We start from the raw sequence: 21,341 nt of genomic DNA, 5'->3' as shown, positions 1-21,341 counted from the left end.
TGACTTTGACCTGTCATTGTTCATGTAGAAGAAGAAACTACTCATAATTGGAATCGAGGTAGGCCGTGATTCCTCTCTCTTTCCTTTTTGCAGTGGGAATTGGCTTCTGCGTTCCTTCTTTTTTCTAGTGGGGTTATTTTTTTTCTTCAAGTGGTTCCCACCATAGAGTGAGGGGTTTTTTTTAGAGATTTTTTATAGATTCAAGTTTTCCATGGTGAGCAGTGAAAACCCAATGACTAAACAGATTCTGACATACACCGTTGAATCTTCAGTGCCACTCACTATCTTCCGCAAAAGATTTTTTTCTTTTCTTGATGGGCTTATTTTATCATGGACGGTTTTTCCTCCCATCTGCAAGTCATTAATGTTATAAATTAAGTTCTGTGTGAACGCTTGCAGCATCGAATAATGGAAGAAAATATAGAGGTCAGTTGTAACGCGGTCACAATTATATATCCAAGAGCCAATGGGCCCACAAGTTGTAATATCTTTTCAAACCTCCCTAATTCTATCTTCCTATCTTCCTCGGTGTTTGATAGGGACATGGTGATGCTTTAATATTATCCTTTTTTTTTTTTTTTTTTTGTTATGATTAAATTTAATATTGTCAATGGTGTTAAAGATTAAAGAAACAATTTGAGTAGTAAGTTTATGGGTTTTTTCAAAATATATTTATATATATCCTAGGAGTTGTAACGGGACAAAGGTTCAACCATTTAACTGGTAGGAAATTTTTCAATATGTCTCAAGTGTCAAATTTAGTGGCTCGTCTCAATTAATATGAGTTTTTTTTTTTTAAATAATTAGTCAACAGTAATATTGATCTAGAATATAATAATCAATATGAAGAATCTAACCCTATATCCACTGCATTTGCTAGTTATAAAGGGCATGTGGGAAAGGTTCCACAATTGGTGTGTGAAAACTTTACTCTAAAGATTTGAACATGCTGGTTATTCAAATTTGAAGTCAAAATCTCCAAAATTTTCCATGAACCTGTTGTTGCATAGAAGGGGGATCATCCTATCGGTGATGGGGCATTTCAAAACTTTAATTAAACAAAAAGGGAGATGCGCTATCCTCAAAGCCATTCTCCACATGACCTTAGTGCCCTTCGTCGAAGTGTTCATATCTCCACAGTAGTTTAACGTGTTTTTGTCACCATCAACCACCACCACTAGCACTAGACACTTGAAGTTTTCTCAAACCCTATTCTTGTCTCACAAAATATATATATATATATATATATCTCCTGTCTCATTATAAGTTTTAAAACATAAAATTAAATATCATCCAATACCAATTCTAATTTCATACACAAAATATGTCCAAAGTCTTATTGAGCAATGTGATTTAGCTTTGTTGTTCAATGTTGTCAAAATAGTCAATGTAGTCTCGGAGTGATGTATATTCAGTTTGAGTTGAGAGTTATCACTTTAGAAATACTTTTCAGCAAATGCTTCAGTTTGTAGCTCAATTTCGGGGTCCATATATCGATATTGAGTTGAACGTGTATCGTGAGAAGTATAGGCCATTGAGTTTGCTTCAAGTTAGCAAAAGAATCATGTAGATCAGAGTTTAGGGGAGAGAGAGAGAGAGAGATGGCCAATTAACTAGATATTATATTCAACAAGTTTAGTCTTAAAAAAAACCAAGAAAAGGGGAATGCGTTTAAATGCATTTTAAATGCGTTTAGAATGGAAATGCTTGCCGTTTGCAGTTTTTTTTCATATCTTTAGAAAGCATAGAAGAAAACCAGTTTTAAACGGTAAAAAACGAAAAACTCCATTGTAAACATGCTTTTGCTAACAGTGCTCATGACCTTTCCAAGTTAAAACACAATAAAACATGGGCTAAATATAGCCCATGTTCAATATCAATTAATGTAGTGACATTAAATTAAAAAAAAAAAAAAGGTGACCCCACTGCGGATGCAGCAAAAATAAACCATGAGAAACCTCCCACAGTCAACAATACGATGTATTTTTGACCCACGTTCAATATCAACTCAGGTGATGAGATCAGTAGGTGTATGAACATGATCAATACATTGGGTGAAAAAAAAAATTTCTCTTTCTATTTTCTTCTGAGTGAGCCTGTTTGTTTAACATAGAAATGTTAAAATGTTAAAAAATGATGGGAAACTTATACTTATTTTCCACAAACTATTACAAATATGAGTGTTTTGATTAGTAGAATGAAAAACTTATCAAACAAGGTTATTTAATGCAACAATTATTATTTACTGATATGATTCTTAACTTTTCCCACCCCACTCACTTTCAAAATCCTGCCGATACAAAGTTAAAGTTGTTTTGGGTCTACGCCTCTCATCCTCCTATTTCCTTCTTTTCCCATAGAATCCTATCCTATTAAAAAATTATATATTTTATTCTTTTCTTTCTTTTCCTTTCTTTGTCAACCCAATCAACAATATATGTTGCAAAAAAAGAAAAAGAAAAAAAAAAACATATAAAACCCACTTTCCCAAGTTTTCATCTTTCAAACAAACAGAGCCTTGGTAAAAATTTTATATATCTAAATGATGAAAAAACATTATCTCAATTCTCAAGAGTGCACATTTAGAGCGAAACTTGACTGCTGCCTGGGGTGCAGGGTTGCAGGGTTGCAGCCAAGTACTTGCAACCCTAGTACCACACCCCTCCAATCGATGCCCCATGCACTCTATTGACCAAGGTGTTGACGCAGGACCACACTCTTTGACAGAAACCATTTTTAGATATATGAATAATAATATCAACATTTCATTTTTATCATTCATATACGCATGAAAACAATCCAAATTGAGTTTGTTTTTCTTTTTATTTATTTATTGAGTTTTGCCTTGTATATTTTGTTGGAAGATAAGGAACCAGAATTCCCTTCATTACAAAATCCAAGTGGATCGGAATATAATATTGAAAGACAAGACAGGGGACTAGGGAAATGAGTACGTGTGAGCAACTAACGACATTCCCAACTAAACACAGCTTCAGGGACTCGTGGCAGTCTATTTGCTCACCCAAATCCAATCACCGCCCACTTCCTGTCCAAAACCACCTGCGTGTCTTTCAGTTGATCGCTCCCTTCTTCCTCAGATGCCGCGTTTGCAATTGAGGTGTCCCTTCAATTCATTCACAAACTCTCTTTATAAATTCTAAGCTCTCCCTTCGCTTTCTTGGGTCGTCATCAGCAACATCATCGTTCAACAAGTTAATAGTTCTCTGTTATTTTTAATAACCTTTGCGTTAGCTTTTGTGATTTTTTGAAGAAATGGCAACACAAAAGCAGCGAGCCGAGCTTGACGCCAAGGCTAAGCAGGGTGAGACTGTTGTCCCTGGAGGCACTGGTGGGAGGAGCCTTGAAGCTCAGGAGCATCTAGCTGAAGGTAATTAGTTTGCTTCTCTCTCTCTCTCTCTCTCTCTCTCTAATGGGTTTTGGTTGTTGATGTTAATTGAATTGACAGGGAGGAGCCGGGGAGGACAGACGAGGAAGGAGCAGCTGGGGACTGAAGGGTACCAGGAGATGGGTCGAAAGGGTGGGCTGAGCACGACGGATGAGGCTGGAGAGGAACGTGCAGCCCGGGAGGGGATTGATATCGATGAGTCCAAGTTTAGGAAAGATGCTTAGCTATTATTAGTTCCTCTCTCTCTCTTTTGGGCTTTGCTTTTGTGTTTTGGTGATCAGTTAGGTTGGGTTAGGTCTAGGAGTTATAGTTGCAACAGTAATGTTAAGAATGTAAGTTTCAGGTGTGTAAGTTCTGTAAGGAAAAAGGATACACAGAGGCAGCTGGCCCAACGTCTGAAGACTTGTTTTGTTCCAATCGTTGTGGCCTTTTATAGTTGTGTGGTGTAATAGTTCCTTTCGGACTTTAAACTAAACTAACGTTTGTGTAAATCCCGCTCCACCTCTACCATCTCTCTCTCTCCACCCCCCCCCCCCTCTCCCACCCCAAAATCTAATCTTAAAATGAAGAATAAACCTCGAGATTGAAGGTCCTTTTGACCCCTACACTTCCATAGTGGAATATATGGTGTACTTCAATTCTACAGGAAAATAAATAATTTCCTGGAACAGTTCAATAATCTGCAGCAGATTACAAATTAAATTCACAAGACATGATTTTAAAGTTTCAGTTTTATGACTTCCCTTTATTCCCCTTTACTTGCTTTAGGACCTTGGAAAGTTCGGCTTCCTTTTGGGCTCAGATGGGTTTTGGGTTTGTATTAAAAGCAGCCAACCCAAGTTCAGTAATACTCAACCGGTTTTTATTTGCTTTAGCCCAGGCCCAAGACCAATATAAAGCCCCCAAAACGATGGTAAAGGTCTCCATTGGGCTTCAGGCTTTAGGCTTTAGGCTTAGGCAGGGATATGGTTCAGTACCTCTAATCCCCCTACAGTAGAACTGGCCACTGAATGCGCCACCAGTGATATGGTTCAGATCGGTTGACTATAAAAAGACGCAAGCCTGGAGTGCATGGAGCTGATGAAAAAAGATCAATACCGCCAATCGAGTTAAATTGTAAAATAGGATGATGTGGCTGACCTTGTCTAGTTGGGGACAAGGTTTGGTTGAAGAATAGGTTTCATTCTAAATAAGTCCCAACTGAACTCCGCCTGTGCAATGGTTCCACAGTCCATTGGAACATTGATTCGCAATTTCACCAATTTGACGGTTTCAGGATACATCTTTCACATGGTCATAGCCTCTGATAAATGTGCCTGCATTTTCTATATAAGATGGACCTAAAATCCACACTAGACAAGCAAAAGAACAGATTAGTTTGCCTTTTAAGAGACTGCTCATGTTGATTTCACGATACAAGAGAGAGAAGGGTTGCTGGACTCAAAACCCTTCTTCCTACCTCTACAGCGGCTCCCTCACTACTCCAGGCTATATCTGCTCAACGTGACACTAATCTGGTTTCATCAAAAGAAGTGTGTGGATGCCTTCTTGGAACAATAGCTAAGCCTCTTATGACTCTGTTGAGATCAATGACTTGTTGCTAATGCCGTCACCAAAAGACCCAGCACCAGAAATGGCTGTGCACTAGCCTGTACATTATCGAAGACATTGTCAAACTTTAACTTCCAATATCACAAATCACATTTCATCATTTGGATCTCTAAATGGAAAAACTCATCTTAGTCAAGATCTGGAATCCTCTAACATTGAAGACTTGGTAAACCCAGATGGTGGATGAAAGGACGGAAGTTCTTTTTTTTTTTTTTTTTTTTGGGGGGTGGGGTGGGGTGGGGTGGGGTGGGGAGGAGAGAGAAATTGTCACCAGGCCAAGTTACTTTTTATTTAGTTTTTGTCAAAAAGCTGCAAGCAAATCACATGCATTCTGAGCATATATTCGTGGGATACAATTGGCTTAAATAGTAGAACTCAGCTCTTCCACACTTACAATGCCCAAGTTCCAATAGTTGGGTGACAGATGTATTTTGGCCTAAACCATGGCATACAACTGCATCAAGCAATGGACATGTATGGCACAAGGGAAACAGCCCAAGGTGTAGCCTAAACTTAGGGTAGCAGAGCCATAAGTATATTCAAGAATAAAGATGTGATAACATAGATGGGGCTGATTTTATTGACTTACAACGGTACAGTGCAAAGATTAGAAGGTAAGTGAAGAGTCACCTGATACTTCACATCATACTTTATTGGGTCCTTCAAGAAATATTGAAACTGCAAGAACATTTCCAGATGTGCAAGTCTTAGTAAAGCAACATGTTTTTTGAGCTGATTTTTTTCTTTCAGGATGCACAATTGGACAGAAGATCAGCAACATTGATATTTTATGCTGAAATAGATTATGCATTCGATAGAGGAGAAAAAAAAAAGAGGATAAAGTACATTGCATGGTGAACAATTGGCAGGTTCGACTGACATATAGTGAATGTTGTTCTTTGAACATTTAGAGAATTTATTTCCTTTTTTTTTTTTCTTCAAATTCCTGAATTTCAACAAATGTTTTAAGATTACTTCCTACTAGCAGCTGCAATTAAAAGAAAACAGAGGATAACTTTACTAGAACTGCTGTTGGATAAGGAGTCCAGTTCAATTCTAAAGAGTAACAACTACATAGGAGAGTAAAATGCGACAAATTTCGGACAATTTATGGCCACAAACAGTTAGCTTTCAACAAATATCTAAACGGGCAGGGCAGATGTATCATCTCAAATTCAAGAGAGGTATTTATCAAGTCTAGCCTCAAGCAATGGTATGAGATTCTCTTGCGAGGTGATTTACCTGGAAAAACACTTGAGGAATAATCAGGGCTAGTAGTGCCAAGGCATAATATGGTTTACCTGTTCCTAACAAATAACCTGCAAAACAACCAACATGTTTACCAAACCATTCACATGTGTCTGACCATGAGAGTGAATATGAACATATTTTGAAATCTCAGTGGAAACCACCAAGATTTCATGAAATACTTTCGTTTGGACAGAGGTTGAAATGAAACTGGGTGTGACTTGGTAGAAATGCAGTGTTCAACCAGAATTTCAGCATTTCAACTGAAATTTCGGTTTCAACTCAGTTATGGTACAAAACAGTCCATATAAAAGCGCTGTTTTGATTGAAATTGATTAAAATTTAGACTTATTTCGTGAGTTTCAAGTGGTTTTGCCTGTTAGAGGGGAAAAACTCAAAATATGGCATAAGGTAGGTCAGACCCCAGGCAGATCCAATTTCAGAATTGAATTCATTAATATATCCCAATCTAGATCCAGATCTAGCTCAGTTCTAATGACATAAATATTTTTGGGATATAATTTTCAAAATGAATGAAATTAGCTTACCAGCAACAGCTAACTGAGTAATGTCTATAGCTCCGACGCAAATCCATTTAGCAGTATCAATGCCAAAAGCTACTGGCAGTGACTGTTTCAAACAGCATGACCATACAAACACTTAAACAAACCGCATTTGAGGAATCCACATTTCACTATTACCAACCAGTAAGCGATCCAAGACATAAACCACAGAGAAAATAAAATACCTGCAGGCCCAATGCTCTATCACCTTCAATACTCTTGAAGTCATTAATGATGGCAATACCCAACTAAAATGTGAAAAGGCAAACTCATATCAATCAGATGATTCATGTTTACTTAAAATATATATCAAACATAGGATCATACCCCAGCTGTGCTGTACAATAGTGTAAGAACAACTACATCAGGTGTAAGTGTACCAAATAAAGCTTGACCTGCCCACCTGTTGATTCATGGGATGAACAGAACAAACACATTAGAGTAAAGCTCAGATTCAATACAGGACCATGTCTGATGTTTGCATGTTAAGGAAATCTAAAAGAGTTGGTGTAGGCTGTAAGGGAACTTTGTAACGGCATAATAACATTACATCCACATGCAGTTGGACCCACCAAATGCATCCCACTCCCACACGCTGATATGAAAACACACGCACTGGAGGTTTTCTCTTAGAAGTTAAGAATGAAAGTAAGGGATGGCATGCTAAGTTGCCACTACCAAGATACCATCTTCAAAATCATAACATAAAAATCACAATGGAAGGTGTAAGAAGAGATAGCACACCATGGTAAACTGATATAGCTTGATCCCAGGGCAAAATTTCCTATCCATCCATTCTGTTTGAGCTGCACATATTTGAAATGAAGTTAAGAATTAAGAAGCTCCTCCTTTTACCATTAAAGGAACTAGGATTGTGCCATTGACACGGAGAAATTAACTGTCATTACCTTCAAAGGAGGAGCTGAATATATGTATGACAGCAAGGATCCACCAAGGGCAAGGTAAAAGACAACAGGAAAATTATGCCCTGCCTAAAAGGAGATGAAGAATCAGATATTGAGATTCATAATAAATAATTTTCAAGAGGGTATGACTCATGTCAAAAACCTACCCACACATCTAACAAACCACCCAAGCTGAGGCCTCCCAGAAGCAGCACCCAAATTTGAGTTATAACCTGAAACAAATTTTTTTATCACATGAGGTCCATTCCATTTAAAATAACATTTTGTCATATGCAGCTACAGAAACTATATCATAGCCAGCTCATTTTTCCCATATCTAAACAATAAATTGATCTCGCTTCAATATCTCACAGTAATAACCACAGAAAAATGGTCTCATCCAAATATCCAATGCCTCACTGGCTCGGGAGCTTTTAGCTCAAACATTCTCACTTTGACTCATGTTTATCCTCAACTAGTTCATTAGGTATGCGGTGTACCGGTTGGCTGACAATGCAGGAGGTCTAGCAAAACAACTATGGTTAGGCTAAACTAGGGTTTTAAAAATCGAAGATCAGGGTCAAATATCAAATTTAAAGCTGAGGCCAATTGGAGATTAGGTTCCACATATAAAATAGTGCAGAAGTTAGAAATTATAGGCAAAAAATAAGGGTGACAGACGAAATTGGCTTCTAGGGTTTCAAAGGTGTGTAATAGAGGTCATTGGTGGGTGGCTAATGTTGTATATTGGTTGAATTTTAGGGCGTAAAGATTAAAATCATCAGCCTGCAGCCAAGGAGATGTCTTCTTTACTTCTTGTCTGAGTTAGGTTTTAGGTATCGTGTGTCTTAAGATATACTAGTGTTGGCAGAGTAGGGCTATTTCTGGTATTTTCAGTACTTTGCTATAATCAGGGGTACTGTGTAATTGTTCACCATCTTCATGAACATACACATAGTTTTCAAGGTGACCCAAGGCGGTGGAGTGGAGCCTAAGCGCTTAGGCGACAAGGGCTAGCAACAAGGTGCCAAAGTGTTATTTTTTTTTTTTTTCTCCTCTTTCCTAACATTATTTAGTTAGAAATACCTTATATTGCTACAATATATATACCTTATATCATCAAAAATCAAAATAAGCCACATCAAGTCGTCAAAAATCGACATTTAGAGAAATGCTCTTGTTCTATAATAAATTTAACTGGTCAACAAAATTTTATGTTTACATGAGACTTTTTGTATTAGGTAGAGCACAAGACCAGCTTTCCAATAAATCTAAGACTGCTTAAATCTGATTCATATTGAAGGAGATATGTTCCAGTTAGCAGGTGCTGAAGAAAGTATGAAAGATGTTCTGATGAAGAACTCTATTTTTCAATGGGGTAGTTTCCAGTTTGATATCTTGCTCTTCCTCCGATATCTTCAAAGCTTTCTGCCCAGCTTTGGAAGGCTAAATTATTATCCTTTGCTGGGCGGCTAGAGCTGGTGATATCTGCAATACAATGTTCCTACCTATATTGTAAAGGTACTTTTGCTTTGCCTTGTTCAATTATTCAAAATGTGGAGTCTCTGATGAGTCTCTTTTCTTTGGAAAGGTTAAACTGATTTGGAGAGTGGCTTCTAAAAGAAAAGTAATTGGATTGATTAGATCTACGCCTAGTATTTGAAACATGACTCAATTTGGATTTTGGACTGTAAAATGTCCATCTGATTGCTCATAGGTTTGGAGGAAAATTTTGAAGTATAGACAAATAGTAGTGCCCCGATTAAATATCTGATAGATGATGGGGAAAATGAATTGATGTGGCTTCACAATTGGCATCCTTCTGGAGTTTGGATCAGCATATTTGGACACAGAATCAGCTACGACGCTGCATGGATAGAATGGGAAAAGTTTCTGATATTATTCAGCTTGCTGTGATTTTTCATTCAACAGACATTTGGTGCAATTTTGGGATATTCAAGTCTACTTTATTTCTGTTCCCAGGGGGATTAATTGAGTTTGCTTTTTTTTTTTCCCCTTCTGGTTCCCCTTTTTAGAGCTCTTTGTATGCTTGGTTGTATTTTGACTATTCTTTCCGGCACATTTATACTCTTACCACTAAATAAAATAAAAAACAACTTATTGGAAATAAGAGCCACATACAAACCTCATTCTCAGAAATTGCTCCTGAAGGAATTGGACGGTAAGGCTCATTGATTGCATCAATGTCTCGATCATACCAATCATTAAGTGTCTACAAAAGTGAAATAAGTATAGAATAGCTTTTATTTTGAACCAACATTCAAGAGAAGCAGAGCAACGACTATACACCTAAAGTCCAGCTACCTGTGTGTAGCCAGTCATAAATGGACCAGACATTAACATGCAAACAATTGACTTGGCAACATCTTCTAGATTCCAGTGAAAGTTTCCTGCAATGTAATGACAAAAATTATCAAAAATATTCCAAGTACCTTTATGCACTTTAGCAAATAAATTTGTTAGAAAAATCTTATTTAAAGCTTCAAGCTATGGTAAGGAACACATCTAGAGCGGAATGATGAAATAGGATTCAATTTAAATGTACCACACCAAAAATTTGGGCTAAGGGCTAGCTGAACTGCATCAGTCTATAAGTAAGTCTACAGAACAGAATGCATAAGTGGATAACTTCATAAGGCAGAGAAGAATTAGCTCCCATTTTACACATGCACAGATAGCCAAGCCCTGGATGAACATATTGCAATATTTGAACCCTTAAAATTTCTATGTGATTTACCAAACAATTGAGCTATCAATTGCTACATGACAAATTTCTGATCAGGAAGAAAAAAATTACTGGACAGATTCAAATCTTTTGATATTTCAACGTTGTTGAGGAATAAGTTCAGTAGTATTGCATAAGCAGGATAAGGTAATTCTGAAATTTGATGGATCCTGGATGGTGGAGATTTCATGTGTGATCATGGATCTTAATAGCGATGATATGTGTAACCCCAAGGGGATAGCTCAGTTGGCAAAGACCAACATCTCATAATTAAGAGGTCGTGAGTTCTCTTGGGGCACATTTAAAGAAAGAGAGAGTGAGAGAGAGAGAGTAGGATGTGAAGATGTAAAAAATAAGTTTATGAATGAAATCTTGAAATGATTAAAAAATAATAATAATTAAATAATTAACCCCGAGCAGAGGGCATCTAAATTAAATGTGTGAAATAACGTAGCAGCTGGGTAATTTCCTTAGCAGTCTGATTCCAAAAATGGCTCCCCAAAGTGAACATGTAGCTGAAACTCCGTAATTCGAACTCATATTCATCTAAGTTGGCCGATAACTGCTTTTAGTTCTTCCTTACTGAAAGCAGATTATGGGATTGAAGCCGGAATGAGAAGTATTTTTGTTCCTTTCCCCGATGGGAAATCAAAAGCCACGGATTATATAACAAGTCTTTCCTATTCTCCTAATCGAGCATTGTTGCCTCACACCAAGTAGTAGTTTGTGTTCAATTGGCTCCGTCTCGATAAAATGTTGAGAGATTGGTTTATGGGTTCACTGCCTTAGTCAATTAGAAAATCCCTTGAAAATATCCAATTTGTGCATTATGGAATTCTCTCCCGGAGCTGCAGAACTCACGACTCTATTAAAAAGTATAATTACCAACTTTTACACATGTTGGAAATATCTTGCTGCAAATAATTCTTCGTTGCAGACAAAAGTTTAGCCCAAGTAGTTGTGTCCAGTACAAAGTTAAAAGTGCATATTTCCTCTCCCTTAATGTAGTTTTTTAGTTATACTTCTTTGGTAAACATCATGCAATAAGTTTTCAGCCTGTAAACTGTATTCCAACACTTTATTGCATTTAAATGAGTTTGTGAACTAACCAGCATAGTGACAACTGTGAATAGAAATAATGGGCTTATAGATGGCACTCATTTCATAAAGCAGAGAAAATGATACCAGAAGCTGCAGCTCCACAGACCACTCCCCAGACCAATGGAGGCCATGTCACAGGCTTTGTAAGTTGAAGGCGAATCTTCCATTTATTCTGAAATTAAAATTGATATAATCAACTTCCAGTTTAAACCCCCTCAAGTTGTATTCTGCAATTGCACTTTATTATCAGCGCATTTGTGAGGAAAACAAGAAAATGCATTGAATAAGTTGTATCACTAGAAAAGGAAAATATCTTTCAGGTAATCATGCCTCAGAAAAACGTTATCTTTGAGCATAAGGCTTGTTATGTGATTCCTTTTTCCCTCAATTACTTCTATCCTCTATATTTTATACCGGTAATATATAAGAAGAGTTCAACCTCACTACAATATTAGTACATATTCAGCTTTAGGGTTCTTTGCAGCCCTGAATTTGCAGGATATTAACATGCTCCAAGTGGAGAAATTTGTACTGCACCTAAGGCTAAGACTGATGCCAATTCAGTAACACGTGAGCCTATTTAGCTTTTCAACAAACATATCACAGACCTAGAAATTTAATCAGAAATTCAGAACTTAAACAATTACTACAAAATCTTTAATCACTAAAATAAAGAAACAAAGAAATATGAATTTATATCGAAAGCCTACCGTCTCCTGAGCCGCTCCTTTTATGCCAAGCAACTGGTTGATGCTCGAACCATCAGCAGCCGGTGCCTTATCTGGGGCTTGAGATTTAACTGATGTTCATAGGAGCAAAAACAAATAGAAAATTGAAACAGATAGATAACAATCCTTGCAGGTGAAAAGAATTTAGTATAGACTGTAGAGAGATGAGAAGAAGTATGAAGAACCTTCACTAGTATCAGTTTCTGCTGCTCTGATTACGAGCCTCCGCCCTGAGAAATTTATGGAAGTGATAGTGAGTAAGAGAAGGGAAGAGAATTGGAGCATTTAAAATCTGCGGAACTGAAACTCTGTAAATGGAGTTACTGGTGAACGAAACGGAGGTAGGTGCCAGAAGCTTAGTGGTACGTAGATGGTCGCCCGTACGATTCCATAACCTAATTGAAGAAGTTGTGTTCAGTACGGTAGCCATTGTTGATGAAATTTTGCATCAAAATGTCCACTGTGCAGGCGCCTGAGCAGCTCCAACTGTCCTATGGGAGCGGTATTACTTCCAGATGTCAAAAGACAGATAAAAGCGTTTGTTGGATAAGGGTGTCAAAAGTGAACCGAACCGAAAATCGGACCAATCGTTCATATTCAAATCAAAATAAATCGGTTTGGTTTTAGTTTTGAATTTGTTTGACCGTTGATCCCAAAAATCGATTAAAACTTAAAAATCGAAGGAACTGTGGTTGGACCAATACCCTTGCCTGGAAGCATCCTTTAATGACAAGGACAACGGATTTGTCATATTGCATTCCTTAGTTAATGCTATTGACTATTAAAGCCTTGCGTAATTTGTGTCTCCATTCTGGTTCTCTAATAAATGAATTTGTTTTAAGAAAAAAACAAAACAAATTTGAGGGTTAAGACCTGAGAAAGGTTATGATATTTGTTGACTCTCAAATATGATGAGCTTTTACATAATGAATTTATTTAATATTAAAGAATGTTTTAAAGTTTATATTTTATAACCATTTGGATATATTTGTGAATAGTGACACTCATACCATGGACCCAAATCCTGTCAAGTGTGTCAGCCCCGATCCAATGCAGATCAAATGGCTGAGAGGATCTTGTTCTTTCATACCATACCCCAACCATTAAGGCCAGGGCATAGATTTAGGGGATGGTATTGGTATTTGTCGATATCGATTCGGATCAGATCGGATTGAATCGGTGGATATCAGTATCTATCGATACCAATCTAGATCGGATTGGATCAGATTGGTGGATATAAGTCAAGTTTACCCCTCTTTTTTCTAAAAAAGTACTATTTTTTTACTATATCACCCCTGAAACTATACAAATAATCGATCTAAATTGATCAATAATCGGGGATTGGTCTCAGACAATATCGATCTGATATGGCTGATACTTGAAACCATGGGCCAGAGAGGTGTAATACATTGTCAAAAAAATAACCCACCCAATTTTACCATTATATGCTCTTCCAACTCACACTTCTCAAAATATAATGGAAATTAAGAATGACAATAGATTTGCCATCGTGTGTAACTTTACCTAATGGGTGAACGTTGGCCATGCAAAGATTCAATCAAATCCAAGCTTGCTTATATTAATCATCAATACCAAACCCAAAGCCCTAAGCCCTAGACCAAACCAACAAATAATTCTTGGGCCAGACCATTTCTGGCCAGTTGATTTAAGCAAGTGCGACTTCCCTTGGCTTTCCCATCCCTAGTAATATTATGAAAGGGTAGGTCCTTCTTGTTAGCATCAGAATGCACCTTGGCATCTTAACGGCTTTGCACCATGTGACTGACACCAATTGTGGTTGTGGTTAGAATCGAATTAGTGTGAGGTGTAGAAACGTAACCCTAAAACGATACAGAGGATAATGGAAAAATAAGAACAAGCAATGCACACATATTTATGAGGTTCGGCAAGATTGCCTATATCTCCAGTGAAATGAGATCTTGTTTCACTATCAATGGAGAATAGGGTTACAACGCTCGTCTCTCACACCTCTCAGTATTGCTTGCATTACAAAGAAAGAAGCGCTATAAATATGTAGCGAAAAATCTTAATCCGAAAAGTATACAATTGCCTTCAAATAAAAAATTTGAGCAAGGGGCTGAGCCTCCCTACACCCCTTGCTATGCAGGGGGCCTCCTGCTTGTCGAGGCGCTGCATTAGTACTCCCTGGATTAAACTATGACAGAATACAAGACATCGTACACCAACAATCTCCACATTGGCTTGAATTCTGTCGAGCCTCCTATAAAGATAACATGTAAACATCTTCATCCTCGTACCTCATCAGAGGTACAAACTCACACCTGTTTGGTGCTTCTCTCATCTTTAACAATGAGTAATATTAATCAAGTCCAAATAAGACTCGAACTTCTCTGTAGTAACTGGCTTGGTAAACATATCTGCAGAATTGAGATCTATATGAATTTTTCTCAAGTGAATATTTTCTTCTGACACAAGCTCCCTGATCTTGTGAAATTTCACATCAATATGCTTTGTGCTTGCATGAAATACCTGATTCTTTGCAAGATGTATGACACTCTGACTATTACAATGTAACATTGTACCTCCTTGTTCCAAACCTAACTCACGAACCAATCCAGCCAATCAGACTCCTTCCTTGGCAGGCTCAACTGCCACCATGTACTTTGCCTCTGTAGTGGACAATGCAACTGTAGACTGAAGCATCGCTCTCCATGATATAGATCCACCAACAAATGTAGATACATACTCTTAGTAGACCTCCTCTTGTCTAAATCACCAGCATAGTAAGAAACAACATAACCCGCCAATTCTGTGAAGCTTTCCTTGCTACTGAACATAACACTTATATCTTTAGTCTTGCTCAAATATTTGAAGATCCACTTAATTGCATTCCAATGCTCTTTCCTTGGATTACTTATGTATCTGCTAACAACATTGACTGTATGAGACAAATCCGGCATGCTACAAACCATAGCATATATAAAACTCTCAACTATACTAGCATAGGAGACCTGAGACATATGCTCCACCTCCTCATGTGTTGTAGGGTATTCCCTTTCAGATAATATGAAGTGGCTACCTAACGGAGTGCTAACTGGCTCAGTTTTTTCCATGTCGAAATGCTCTAGCACCTTTTTAATATACCTCTTCTGAGTTATCCAAAGTTTACATGCATTTATATCTCTATGGATCTTGGAGGGTATTCTGCTAGCTAGACAATATCATGCTAGGGGTGTTTGGATTGAGTCAGACTCAGCGTCCGTGGTCTCAGCAGTTCAGCGAAGGGAGATTCCATGGTTTGCCCTGCAGAAATGGAGATCTGTTATTTCCTTTTTGGAGTTGGTGCAATGGAAGATCACTCACTGTTTTCGTGAAGCTAATGTAGTCGCTGATTTTCTGGCTAGGAAAGCATCTAAATCTTGTACTTCAGAATTCTCAGTGGAGTTCCCGAGACATGTTGTTGATGAGTTAGCTTCTGATGCGTTGGACAGGCACCGTTTTCGATTTGGCTAAGCCCTTTGCTTGTTCCCTCTGCTGATGGCCATGCCGAAGGTGGAGGTTGCAAGTGGGTTTAGTGGGATCGGCCTGCCCTTTTGTATTTCTCTTTGTTTTGCTTTGTTCTCTTTTAATAAAATGACCTTTTAGCAAAAAAAAAAAAAATATCTCTATGGATTTCCATACCAAGGATCTTCTTAGTAGCACTAAGATCCTTCATCTCAAATTTAGCACTCAACAAATACTTCAAAGAGACTATATCATGTTTGTTATTTGCAACAATGAGCATGTCATTAACATAAAACATTAACAAAATAATGGAATTGTCACTTGACACTTTATAATAAACACAACTATCATACTCATTTTTTGTGTAGCCAATCTTCATCATGTGAAAATCAAAATACTTGTACCACTGCCTAGGAGATTGCTTAAGACCATAAAACGACCTCTTAAGTAGACAAACATGATATTCCTTTCCCTGCACCTTGAACCTTCAGGTTGTTCCATGTAAATCTGTTCCTCCAAGTCACCATAAAGAAATGTAGTCTTCATATCAAGCTATTCAAGCTCAAAATCATACATGGCCACCAAAACAAGTAGTACTCGGATCAAAGTGTGTTTTACCACTGGAGAGAATATTTCATTGTAGTCTATCCCCTCCTTCTGTGTATAGCCCTTGTCTACAAGTCTGGCCTTATACCTTTTACGCTTCTTCTCAGTTGCTGCCTCTTTCTTACGAAAGACCCATTTACATCCAATGATTTTTCTTCCCTTGGGTTTTTTCATAATCTCCCAAGTCTTGTTCTTCTGTAGAAATTTCATTTCTCCCATCATAGCTGTCATCTATTTATCATGTTGTGTATCACTCAAAGCATCATGGTAGGAAGATAGATCACCTATACCTACAGTGAAAGCATAAACAACCATGTCCTCAAACCCGTATCTCACAGGTGCTTTGTGAGTACGCTTCCCTTTACTCTTTGTTATAGTATAGAAAACTTCTACTGCTTCCTGTTGTCCTGGTAAGTCACTGGATGACTCATTTTCTCTTGTTGTTTCCGACTCACCTAACTCCACCTGTATAGTAGAACCTTATTTATTTTCACCAACTATTTGTGAATTACATTTTGGCTTCACAATATGAGACTCATTAAATACAACGTCTCTGATAACCACAATTTTCTGTGAACTTGGATCCCACAACTTGAATCCCTTTACACCTTTCTTAAAACTAAGAAAGATGCATTGCTTAGATTTTGAGTCTAACTTGGAATGTTGCTCACTCTCAACATGTGCATAGGCTGGACAACCAAATATTTTTAAAATAAAACAATCTACTGGTTTTCCTGTCCATACCTCTTCGGGAATTTTACAATGAATTGCCTTTGATAGAGACCTATTGATGAGGAAACATGTCATATTCACTGCTTCTGCCCTAAATCTCTTGCTCAACCCTGCATTCAGCCTCATACTCTGAGCTCTTTCTATAAGTGTTTTGTTCATCCTTTCAGCTACATCATTTTACTGTGGTGTCTTTGGAATCGTGAAGTGACGTATAATTCCTTTAGCTTTACATAATTTTAGAAATGGATTGTACGTGTACTCTCTTCCATTATCTGTTCTCAAGTACTTAATTTATTTTTACTCTTCCTTTCTACCTCAGTCTTCCATTCTTTAAATTTAATGAACACCTCACTTTTATGCTTCATGAAGTAGATCTAGACTTTTTTTGAGTAATCATCAACAAAGGTTACGAAGTAGTCTGTCACACCTTTAGATTTTATTGTTGAAGAACCCCATACATCATTGTGTACATAATCAAGCACACCTTTACTCTTATGTTTTACAGTTTTGAAACTAACCTTGCATTGTTTCCCGAACACACAATACTTACAGAAGTCCAGTTTACAAGTTTTCACTCCCTTCAATAGTTTTCTTTTATAAAGCTTTATCAATCCTCTTTCTCCCATATACCCTAATCGCATATGCCACATATAAGTATCATCTATATCAAATCTTGCATCTGTAGTCACAAATGCTTCACCTATAACGGTACTCCTTATGAGTCTGTATAGGTTTCCTGTTAGCTGTCACTTCATGACAACTATAACACCCTTAATAACTTTGAGAACTCCACCTTCTGCTATGTACTTGTAGCTATTTGTGTCAAGTACCCCGAAAGATACTGATTTTTTCTTTAATTCTAGTACATGTTTCACATCTGCTAAAGTTCTTACTATCCCATCAAACATCTTGATTTTGACAGTGCCTATCCCAATGGTCTTGCATACAACATCATTCCCCATTATGATAGACCCACCATTATATAGTTGATATGTATCAAACCAATCCTTATGTGGATACATGTGATATGACATCTAGAATCTAAAATCTAAGAATCAAAATGTTGATTCTTACCTGATGACATCTCCATCATCTCCATCTGAACTGTCAGCCATACTAGCTTCCTCAGATGCCTTATCTATCCCTTTATTCTTCAAGTCCCCCTTCCTCTTCAAGCACTCTCTCTTCAGATGACCTTCCTTTTTACAATAGTAACAAGAGACCTTTGTCTTTGCCCCTTTTGATTTCGATCGATTCTCCCCAGATACCTTATGATTTGATCTCCCTCTTTCCTGCTCCTTGATACCTCCGAAAAGACCTTCTCCTTAAGATTTTGTACTACTGGCCTTATTTCTTATATCATTGGACATGAGGGCAACCACGACTTCATCCATCTCAAGGGTCTCCTTCTCGTACAAGAGAGTCATTATCAGGTGATATATGGTTCTGGGAGCGATGGCAACAACTATAACGCCTTGTTTTCATCCTCGATCTTAACCTCTAGATTTGTAAGTTTACTTACAATCTGATTGAATATGTTAAGATGCTCTAATAGATCTGTACCTTCCTCCATCTGTAGAGAATACAATTGTTTTTTTACGAACAATTTGTTCGTTAAGGACTTCGTTATGTAGATAATTTTAAGTTTCATCCATAACTGCGGTGCAGATTATATACCCACAACATATCGTAGGGCATCATCAGAAAGATTCAATCGAATAACATTTACCGTCTTTTTCTCCATTTCTTCCCAATCTTTGTCAACAATTTTTGTAGGTTTCTTCGACTTCCTCAACAACGTTTTTGTCAAACCCTGTTGTAGCAGAAGATCCTTCATCCTTTGACGCTAGAGGGTGAAATTGTTCTTCCCATTAAACCGCTCGATATCATACTTGACATTCGATCCATTCTCTGCCATCATGATTGTAAACCCTAGAAAACGGAAATCTAGAGCTCTGATACCAATTTCTAGAAACGCAATCCTAAAACGATACAGAAGATAATGAAAAAATAAGAACAAACAATGCACACAGATTTATGAGGTTCGGCAAGATTGCCTATGTCCCTTGTGAGATGAGATCCTGCTTCACTATCAATGGAGAATAGGGTTACAATGCTCGTCCCTTACACCTCTCAGTATTACTTGCATTACAGAGAAAGAAACCCTTGCTACAAATATATAGCGAAAAACCCTAATCTGAAAAGTACACAATTGCCCTCAAATAAAAAATTCAAGTAGGGGGTTGTACCCCTCTACACCCCCTGTTATGCAGGGGGCCTCTTGTTTGTTGAGGCGCTGCATCAGTAGTCCCTGGATTAAATTGTGATAGAATACAAGACATCGTACACCAACATGAGGTTCTCTCTCTCTCTCTCTCTCTAGTAGAATATGATTCTTAAACACATTATTATCATTTTATGAATCCCAAGTGCCATGGTGGCATCAGTGTAAGAGAAGCTTTATGGGACATTCCCCAAGTCAACCTCTCTCTCTCTCTCTCTCTCTCTCTCTCTAATTTTTTCCTATTTTTGGGGAAGGAGTTGATACAAATTTAACATTCCTCAAAGGTGGAAATTATAAATCATGGAAAATGGCATGGCGATAGATGTAAAATTACTATTCCACACCAACCTTGTCAAGTTTGGTCAAATATGTATTTGTAATAGGGGTCAAAACTAGGTTCAAAGTAATGCAAAATTAAGCAAAGGAGAACCTTCATCATGTAATGGTGGAGACCACTACTATCACATTTCACAATTGTAAATAAAGACAAAAATTCCCTCAAGTGGTGCAGACCATGTAAGGGGGGTTTTTAGTCAAGACTCTAAGGCACTGTTTGAAAACGTTTTTGCTGTTTCTAGACACAGAAACAATAGAAACTAGAAACAATAGGGACAACTTTTCACATTTTTGAAAATAAAAACGGATTTTTTGGTGTTTGATAAACCTGCTTCTCGAAACGTTTTTTTTTAATACATAATGCCGCTAAAAAAACCCAATAGTATCATCGAATGCCCAAAAGGGAGAGAAGGTTCGGTTGCCTCTTTTTAAGTTTAAATAGTTAAGAGATTTATTGGGCATAACAGTTTTTTTTTTCCTCTTAAATTCGTTTCCAGAAACGACGTTATCATTGTAAATAAGCATAAATTTTGATTTATGTTTCTAAAAACAAGTGAAACAAAACAATTTTATCAAACGTTTTTTAGATTGTTTCTTCGTTTTTTGGAACAAGAAAATACAGAAACGACAGAAACAGAACGTTGTCAAACGATGCCTAAAACACTTGATTATGCTACATGAAAAGGTTAAAAAGCAAATTTGATTATTTTGATAAGTGGGTCTTTCAAATGAGGTTTTCCCAAAAAAAAAAAAAAAATGTAACTTCCAATACTAGAACGAACCTCTCAATGTTTCACAGGACAACATTTTTTAAGTTTTCAAAATGACAATTTGAGGAACATATGAAGCAGGAAACAAGTCACATCTTGTCTCTAATTTTTTGTTTATGCATGGCTTGATTGCATGCACCAATGATTTGAACTTTTATTAGCTTTCACTGTGGTAGTGGCACAAAGTTTTTGATTCTCTTCAAAACCTCCAAAGCTATCTAATTTTATGATAATGAGCATCTTTCGATCTAAAGGCTGAATTTATTGGCTTGCCAAACAATCTCTCTCTCTTTTGGAATTTGGGATCCTTTTTCCTTGTCATTCACTTTAGAGTCAAACTATGTTTTATTGCTTTGGTCTCTTTTATTTTAGAGATTAAACCTAAAATGCCCAGAAGCAATTCGGAAGAAGGAAAATAATTTTACTCCATTCACTCTAATATACAATTGGCAATTGCTATGAGCTAGGGAATCTCACTTTTATAATCATTACCTAAGACAATTGTATAGTCAACTCCAAAACATATGTGAAATTTGGTCATTAAATTTTACTATGTTTTAGAGCAAAATTCTTGATTTTTAGAAAGAAAATAAAGATGGTTTATATATATATATATATATATATATTAATTAATTAATTAATTTCACGTTCCTTCTCTTTCTTTCAATCAGACATGGGCATAAGGTTTATCCGTTAAGGAATAAGTTTCCATCCCCCTCAATAATAATAGAAGAAAAGCATATGTTGGTGCCGCCATTACCAAACCTGGCTTTTTAAGGATCCCCAAGAACCCCTCTATCTTAAAGGTGGATTCACTTC

General features: G+C 37.2%; 2 protein-coding genes across 2 annotated transcripts; one reads left to right on the top strand and one right to left on the bottom strand.

Moving 5' to 3' along the window:
* The first annotated feature begins 3,202 nt into the window (after positions 1-3,202).
* On the top strand, positions 3,203-3,897 carry LOC122088011 (late embryogenesis abundant protein EMB564-like). The gene is made up of 2 exons (XM_042657149.1): positions 3,203-3,388; positions 3,467-3,897. Exons 1-2 carry the CDS (start codon positions 3,274-3,276, stop codon positions 3,628-3,630), a joined length of 279 nt encoding a protein of 92 aa, XP_042513083.1. The 5' UTR covers positions 3,203-3,273; the 3' UTR covers positions 3,631-3,897.
* An 813-nt stretch (positions 3,898-4,710) lies between these two features.
* On the bottom strand, positions 4,711-12,823 carry LOC122088009 (chlorophyll synthase, chloroplastic). The gene is made up of 15 exons (XM_042657146.1): positions 12,633-12,823; positions 12,494-12,538; positions 12,291-12,379; positions 11,665-11,752; positions 10,059-10,144; positions 9,880-9,966; positions 7,901-7,966; positions 7,737-7,820; positions 7,573-7,634; positions 7,156-7,231; positions 7,014-7,076; positions 6,814-6,895; positions 6,260-6,336; positions 5,648-5,695; positions 4,711-5,055 (listed from the first exon to the last, which is right to left on the bottom strand). The coding sequence occupies exons 1-15, from the start codon at positions 12,736-12,738 to the stop codon at positions 4,993-4,995; spliced, it is 1,122 nt and encodes a 373-aa protein (XP_042513080.1). The 5' UTR covers positions 12,739-12,823; the 3' UTR covers positions 4,711-4,992.
* Between the last annotated feature and the right edge of the window lie 8,518 nt (positions 12,824-21,341).

The sequence above is a fragment of the Macadamia integrifolia genome, chromosome 9, assembly GCF_013358625.1.
Source record: "Macadamia integrifolia cultivar HAES 741 chromosome 9, SCU_Mint_v3, whole genome shotgun sequence".
In the NCBI taxonomy this organism is placed as follows: Eukaryota; Viridiplantae; Streptophyta; class Magnoliopsida; order Proteales; family Proteaceae; genus Macadamia; species Macadamia integrifolia.
Note: the sequence above shows the minus strand (reverse complement) of the source record. Positions and strands in the feature narration are given on the sequence as shown.

Excerpts from the sequence above, each read along its gene's own strand:
- LOC122088011 (XM_042657149.1), top strand. The coding sequence starts at position 3,274 with ATGGCAACACAAAAGCAGCGAGCCGAGCTTGACGCCAAGGCTAAGCAG. Across the intron at positions 3,389-3,466 it reads TCAGGAGCATCTAGCTGAAG|GGAGGAGCCGGGGAGGACAG; the intron begins GTAATTAGTTTG and ends TTGAATTGACAG.
- LOC122088009 (XM_042657146.1), bottom strand. The coding sequence starts at position 12,738 with ATGGCTACCGTACTGAACACAACTTCTTCAATTAGGTTATGGAATCGT. Across the intron at positions 10,145-11,664 it reads CTGTGGAGCTGCAGCTTCTG|GAAACTTTCACTGGAATCTA; the intron begins GTATCATTTTCT and ends ATTACATTGCAG. Across the intron at positions 7,967-9,879 it reads GAGCAATTTCTGAGAATGAG|GTTATAACTCAAATTTGGGT; the intron begins GTTTGTATGTGG and ends AATTTGTTTCAG.